General features: G+C 37.5%; 1 protein-coding gene across 1 annotated transcript; it reads right to left on the bottom strand.

Moving 5' to 3' along the window:
• Window positions 1-6,021: 6,021 nt before the first annotated feature.
• Window positions 6,022-7,003, bottom strand: LOC148266320 (uncharacterized). The gene is made up of 3 exons (XM_088219078.1): window positions 6,648-7,003; window positions 6,341-6,578; window positions 6,022-6,183 (listed from the first exon to the last, which is right to left on the bottom strand). The coding sequence occupies exons 1-3, from the start codon at window positions 7,001-7,003 to the stop codon at window positions 6,022-6,024; spliced, it is 756 nt and encodes a 251-aa protein (XP_088075204.1).
• Window positions 7,004-8,220: the final 1,217 nt, after the last annotated feature.

Here is an 8,220-nt window from a genome sequence, read left to right as displayed (position 1 = left end):
ATGAATAACCAAATTTGTCCATTACAAAAATAGAAATAACATTCCGTCTAAATGACGTTACAATAAAAGTCTCTTTTAAATTTAAATAAAATTCAGTCCTTAACAACAATCTAAATTGTCAATTGCTTTTACCTGGACTGGTTTGCCATCACCCACATAAATGAATCTAGCACTATTACTTGGATTGCAGCAATGGAGGCAACCCTGCATAAACACACTGATGTGAGTTGTGACACCAGAATCTATCCATTAAGTATGTATAGGTACATAAGTTAAATTAACCTCAGAATAAACAAATTTAAGAAGCAAAAATTTCTTTGCGCACCTCGTATGATAGTCGACGCATTACTTCTTCTTATGTCCCAGAGCTTTACAGAAGAAACAAACACTTTTTTTCTTAACCTTTTGTTGCTTCTTCTGCTGTACTGGAACCACAACACATTTACCTATTTTCTTTTTTCTTATTCTTCTTATCCCTTCAGATCACTGCTAACTGAGTACTTTTTGTGTGATCAGACTTTAACATTTTCTCTTACTCAATACAATGTGAAATTAACTCATTAAGAGTCCATGATTCTTCCTAACCGTAGTATGTCTCCTTAAAATTATTGAATTGAGGAGGAAGAGAGATTAAAACAATGTACACCAACATTTCTTTGATATATCCAGACTAAGTTCCCCAAGCTTAGCTTGAATATCAGACATGTCCTTTATGTACTCTTTTATGTTTCCTTCTCCTTTATATTTCATGACAACAAGAGTCAACAAAAGTATATAAAAGTCTGTGTCTTTCAATATTAGGATCTAATCAATATTTACTGTGATATTTTCAGCGGTAAAGTGAACTGAACAGAGAACATATAAAAAAAATAAAGCAATTAATACTCACATAAAACTGTAAATCGTAAAATTTAATAATGAATTTTAAATAAAAGTATATTCCAATCTCAAAATTCCGAGCACTCTATTAACACTCTATCTTTGAACACAATATTAACTTATAAGTGGTATCCCGTAACAGTAATTAGATACAGACAGTAAGAACACATCAAATAATAAACATTTCTTTAGGCCGATTTAAAGTTCACATGTTATACTGAATAACTGTCACGTATTCATTATCATAATAATGGAATACAATAATGTTAAATATTAATCTTCTTTTGGGCCGATTAATATTCACATAAATTACATGCATACAACTGTTTACACTATAAAATAAATAAATTATCCACAAGAGATGTCACTTTGGTGACATATTGTGTAAATTATTTTATTTCAATATCTATGTACATACCAATATTAAAATTTAAAATTAAAAGTAAATTTAAATTAAATTAGGAAGAAAATCAACAATAAAATAATCAAAAATACTTTTAAAATAATTTTTTATTTTATTTTTTTTGTCAGAGGGTTGATTATTAACGGTCAAGGTCAACGTTGACTGTTGACTAATTAAAGTCAACATTGACCGTTGAACGATCAAAGTCAACACCGGTCAAGCATTGACCGGGTCAGGTCAATGGTTGGGTCCTAGACTAGGTTGGTTCAGGTTAGGTTGGCCCAGTCCAAACCCGTCTAGGCTTTGGCCCAACCTAATAGGCCTCTCCATTTTTTCCTTTTCCTTATTTTCTTCCTTTTCTTTCCTTCTTGTGGACCAAGCCCATATAACTTAATTTAAAAACTTAAAAGAAAACTCAATAAGCCCAAATCTCTTTTTCTCTCATTCTTCTTCCTCACGCTTGTAACGGCTGCTTCTCAATTGCTACAGTAACGACTAGAAAAACCAATCGATACGCGTGAGATTCAGCAGTCGTTTCGGCTGTCAAATGGTCACGTTACCATTGGGCTTTCTTCTTCATGCAGTGGTTTTCTTTTTTGTTTTCTATTTCATATATATACATATATATACATCCTAAACTCAAAAATATATATATACATCCTAAACTCAAAAATATATATATACATATATTTTCTGATTTAATTTTCTTTTTTGAAATTCATACATATATTTTTTGGATCCTTAATATATATATTTCTAATTCTTATATATATGTAAATATATATAAATATCTCTCAAAATCCAAAATTACAAAAAAAAACTTGAATATAAAAAATCCAACACGAGAAATGGCGCTGATATCAATTGTTAGAATAAAAATACTTTTCAAATAAATAGATTTATAAATCTAAATATATAATCTCATATTGAATCAATAAGAAAAGATAAATGGAAGCATATCTAGATCCATCACAGAAGATTTGATTGCGTCCTACAGTAGTTATTTTCAAATCAACACAATGCCTCAAAATTAGTTTTTTTTTCTGGTGACAGAATTTCAAAAAAATAAAATGATGATTTTGTTATTCGAGGATCATAACTACCATTTATATCGATAAACCTTTACAATTTTTATTTTACCCATCATAAAATAAGAATATTACAAAAATTATATCTGTATATTACAATCTCATACTTAAGCTTGATACATTAAGACTCAATACTGTTTAACTGTATTTGATTACTTTTAAATGAACTCATTAAATTGATAAGCTGATATGCATATCAAGGCCCACATTAAGCCTACGTGTCAGAAAAAATTCAATAATTACAATTTACAACTTACAACTTACAACTTTTGGATTAATAAAATTTCAAGGTTTTGCTTCTAAATTAGCATTGTTAATTGTTAAGAGAGGGTTCTTCAAACGTCTTTAAGTTAGAGAGTTTCATACTACTATATTAAGACAAAGATTTAGAATTGACTTATTAGGTAAGCTGTGACACCTTTTATGTTCTTTTTATTTTTTTTCCAGTTACCTTGGTTTGTAATTAATTTGATTAGTTATAGTTCAAATAGAGAGGTTAAGTTAGGCTGTAAAGTTTTTTGATTGTTACGTCGTGTGAGGTTTCAAGAATTAAAACGATCTTTCCACGTCCCTCCCGCGTTATTTAGCCTCTTTAGCTCCTAATTAAGTGTCATTTTGATTACAACCTTGTTAGTACGTTATCGTTAGGTTTTTAGTTCAAATGGTATGTTAAAAAAAAATCACTGCTTAAAAGACATGTTCTTAGAGAGATATGTTCAATGAGATGTGTAATAATCATCTATTTGAATATTCCTTGTTGAACTTCTTCAACACTATATTTTTATACTTTGATTGGAAAAAACCTTATAGCTTATTAGGTCTACCTCTATAAATCATGTTACGAGAGAGACATATTCAACGAAAAAATATGTCTTAAAAGAAATGTTCTCATATAGATATATTCAATGAGACAAGAGTAATAATCATCTATTTGAATATTCTATATTAAACTTTTTTAACATTATATTTTTGTATTTTAATTTGAATGAAACTTAGAACTTATTAGATCTATCTATATAGATAATATTCTCCAATGTTTTATGGAGAAATTTTTATCAAGATTTTATGAAATAAAAAGTGCATATATTGAGGATAATATAAACATCTAAACAAATTTTATTGATCAATCTTTCTTAATACTAATGGTGTCACAGTGCAAATGGTGTATGAGTTAAATTAGTATATTTTTTAAATACTTTTAAAGATGATAATTGATTATTATATGCTTGAATATCTTTAGGAGAGTAGTTGGTGATATATCATGAACATGTGGTGTAATACCATAATTTTTTTTTCAAAATACTTTTTATTTTTTATTTTTTAATAAATTAAACTTTTATTATTATTATGGTAAAAAACATAGTTAAAAATGAAGGGAAATGCCCACTTCTCACTCATTTTAAAATCTATTTCCACTACATTCAAAACGAAACCCAAAATTAAATTAAGTAAACCCAACTCTCGTTGACGTACTTTAAAGCCTTTTATAAGCCCAAATAAAAAAACACAACACAGCCCAAAACTCATAAGCCTAAACGACCCGTTAGCTCCAGGCCAGCTCTATCATTCTTTTAATTATCAAACGACGTCGCTGCCCCTTCTTTCTTCTTCTGAACGCCAAAAAGCGAAAAGGAGAGGGAAGATGGCATGCTGGGGGAGAGAAAAACGAAAAGTTTAAGTGGCAGAGAGACAGAGAGGCAGAGCATGCGTGAAGAAGAGAACAAACGAGGACGATGTCCGACTAGTCTGTGGCAGAGGTTGTTAGATGACATAGAGACAAGGTAGAACTGGAACAGCGAAGAGAAGAAGACAAAGAAATGCCTTTACAAAAGAAGTAGAGGACGCAAGAGAGAGAGATGGCAGAGTGCTACAGTCAATGGTAAGAGGAGAATAAGCTCGCTTTGGACGTTGACTATACGAGAATGAGAGAAGCAGAAGGCATCGGGTAGAAAGGGAGACTGACTAGAGCGAAAGAGGGACAGACACAAAAGGATGAATGAAGTGACGGGGACGCGCTCGAGAACGCAGTGAAGCAGAGGTTCTGCATTGGGGGAAAAAAGTGAGAGCAGGGGTTTGGCTTTGGGGATTAAAATTCCCGGGATGGAGACAGAAAAACAGGGGGATCGAGCTGGGTTTTGGCAGAAAAATAGAGAAGAGACGGACTGAGAGGGGGTAAGCCGAGATAAAAACGCCGAGCATAGGAGAGAGCAAGGAGCTTTGAGGTTTGAGAGGACAAGAAGAGTAAACAGAGAGGCTCGGACTGGGGAAGAAGAAGAAGAAGAAGAATGATTCATAAAAAAAGAGAAAAGGGAAAGACCGGAGAAGCAAATCCGTAGGTAACATTTGAGTTGGATCCAAAATGTTTTACTTGGTTGTTTTTCTTTCAGTTTTCTTTTTTTTAGACACAAGGTGAAAGCAACCAAATGGGCTGATTAAAATAATAAGATACGTGTATTACATAGTCGGGGCCATAAAATACAAAGTATATCTACACAGAGAATGCTTAGGAGACCAGGAGGAGGTTGCAGTAAGGAGTGGTCTCCCATGGGCCCTTATAAGTTAGGTTCGTCAAGTAATCAGCTCCTCTGTTGTCCTCCTGGTATGTATGTTATACTTTAATAATTCAGTCTTTTATAAGACAAGTTCTAATTGTAAGCAGAAGATTGAAATTTGTATTTGTGGCAATTATCTCGTTATTGATTATCTTGTTCAAAAATTGAATAGCAAGAGCACTATCAATATCCAGGATAACATGGCGCGATCCAAGATTCCAAGCAAGCTCCACCCCCTCCAAGGCACTCCAAAGCATCAACTGAAGTACCAAGCAAGACCCAATTTTCTGGAGCCGGCCGCGAGCCAATGTCCCACACAATCCTGACCCAACGCCCCAGCACAAGCAACATCACTATTCTCACGGAGGGCCCCATTCATGTTGATCTTGATCCAATCCAGGGGCGACGGATGCCAATTGACTAACCTCGTGTTTTTTTTGCTAAGGCGGTCCAACAGCTTGGAACTGAAGTTGGAGGCCTAAAATGTATACTCTGTCATCCTAAAAATCTCATGTCTCAGCTCATCCACACTGAGCGGTTGACCATTGAAGATCAGGGCGTTCTATTGCTTCCATAATAACCACTAGGTGATGCCAAAAATTGTCCTCCAGTCTTGGAAAGAAGAGCACCAACTATATTGATTCTGTAAATTGGTGCAGAGCCATTCGTCAAAAGTCATGCTGAAAAAGGCGTGGGCGGCCGTGCGTGAAATAATCTTCTACCATAGAGCCTGCACTTGATGACACTCCCTCAGAACATGGTTGACGTCCTCGATGCCACAACCACATATCGTGCAACCCGGGTCATCTGCCATATGTTGTCGGACCCTCTCCGCACTGGTAAGGAGCCCTCTCCTAAGAAGCAGCCACAAGAAATGCCGAATACGTTGTGCTCCCAGCCAGCTCCATGTAAGACTCCATTTCTTATCTGCAAAAAGAGAAGAAATGTCAAAAATCATATGATAAACGGTTTTGATCAAAAACTTACCATCTGCAGAGATGCCCCAGTAGGGTACATCAGCCTCTAAGCCCTCTTGCGGAACCCGCGCCATGGCGAGATGAAGAAGGATCCTAGTCAAGAGCCTATTTTGTAACTAGTGTCAATTCCATTGACCATGCCGAGTGACCAAATCCCTAACCGTTTGAGTTTTACTAGAATCATCAAGGGGTTGGTAGATAAGGAGCAAGTGGCTCGCAACCTCCCAATCAATTGTCCTCCCATAATCGTACCATCGTGGTGTCCCCAGTGTGTCAAGCCAAACCTAAGTGGACATCCTCCCAAAGGCCACTTAACTTCCTCCAAAGGTGGGAACAAAGATGAGAGTATTTAGTCACACTATGAAAAAGATCTCAGTTATACTTATGCCGCAGGACCTTGACCCAAAGGAGGTGCAGTTGAGCGATAATATTAAAACAAACTTTCATGAGGAAGACTTTATTGAGGCTCCTAAGGTTTATGATACCACTGGCCCCATGTGTGATAGGCTGGCACATCTCATGCCAATTAACGAGACTCGTATTCCTTGCACCGATAGAGGAGCCCCAAATGAAATCCCGCACTAATCGGTTGATCTGATCACACAAAGAGCTAGGGAGCGAAGCAGTCTGCATGGCATAAGCCGAGATCGCCACGACCACAGACTTGACAAGGGTTAGCCTGCCCATCATAGATAAGCTGGTAGCCTTCTACCTAGAAAGCCTCCTACGTACATTGTCTAAAATGTACCTGTAGGCCTCTTTAATAACCCTACCATGTAAGAGAGGAACCCCCATGTACGTACCCAGCTTATTGGAAACCTGGAACCTAAAAGCGGAACTAATACGAGAAACCTCCCCATCAGCAACCTTGTGGGAGAAAAAGATGCGTGTTTTGGACATGCTGATCTTATGGCTGGAGCTTTGGCAGAACTCGTCAAACACCCTCTTATTAAAGTGCACCTGACTACTGGAGACATCACTAAAAAGGATCAGATCATCAGCAAAGAAGAGATGCAAAAGTTGGAGGCCTCCCACGTTTAGAGTAATTGGCCACCAATCGCCATGACGGACTAACTGATCAGTGTATTGAGATATGTGCTCCATGCACAAAATAAAGATATACGGTGAGAGAGGGTCCCCCTGCTGAATGCCCCGTGAGGGGGTGAACTCTTTCGTGGCCGCACCGTTCCAGAGGAGTTCCATGGAGCCAGAATTGATGCAATGCATGATGGTCCGAATCATAGTATGGGGGAGGCTGACATCACGGAGGGTTTCTTCAACGAACCCCTAGCTGAGCCTGTCGTAAGCCTTCTCCAGATCCACTTTAATCACCATCCAACTTGTCTTGCCCTTCTTGTACTTCATAGAGTGAATAACCTCCTGGGCTATGAAAATATTATTCGAGATACTCTGGCCCTCAACGAAACTTGCTTGCGTTTTGCTAATCAGTCGAGGTATACCTTTCTTGAGTTTGTTAGTAATGACCTTGGTGATAATTTTATACGAGACATTGAACAGACTTATGGGTCAGAAGTCTTTTATAGATTTGGGACTATCCACTTTAGGAATTAGAGTAATCAACATTTTGTTTTGGCGAGGCTCCAACTCATTGCCTTGAAAGATCCTAGTAGCCATAGTACAGACTGAGTTGCCAACAACGTCCTAATAATGCTGAAAGAAGGCAGCATGCAGGAAATCCGGCCTAGGCGCCTTGAGGGGTTTCATGTTGAAAAAGGCCCATCGGATCTCCTTCCTAGTGACAGGCCTACTCAGGACGGCGATACTGTCAGAGCTGAGAACGGGGAACCTACCCCGAATAGCGAAAACAGGCCTATCAGGAGCCTCCCCGCAATATAGGTGCAGGAAGAATTCAATGGCCATGTGGCTGAGTCGACTCTCGTCCGAGATCCAATTCCCCATCTCGTTCTGGAGCATAAGAATCCTACTGCGTCGCCGCTTAGTTATCGTCCGCGCATGGTAATAGGCAGTATTCTTATCCCCCAGAGAGATAAACTCACACCTTGACTTCTGCATCCAATAGATTTCTTCTTGTAAGAGGAGCACTTCGAGCTCATGACGGAAAGACGCCTCAAGCTTTCTCAGATACTTAGAGGAGGAAGATTCAAGAGCCTTTTGGACTTTATTGATACAAGCCATAAGCCGCCTCTTCCTACGAAATATATTACCAAATACCATAGTGTTCTAAGTCTTAGTGTGGTGAGAGAAGTTATCCACAGTAGCTTGGAATGAAGTGCCACGTTTCCATCTTCTTCGAACAAAAGTAGGAAACCCGGGGTGGGTAAGCCAAACGACAAAGAAGT

The sequence above is a fragment of the Carica papaya genome, chromosome 4 (assembly GCF_054855325.1).
Source record: "Carica papaya isolate Zhongbai chromosome 4, ASM5485532v1, whole genome shotgun sequence".
Taxonomy (NCBI): Eukaryota; Viridiplantae; Streptophyta; class Magnoliopsida; order Brassicales; family Caricaceae; genus Carica; species Carica papaya.
Note: the sequence above shows the minus strand (reverse complement) of the source record. Positions and strands in the feature narration are given on the sequence as shown.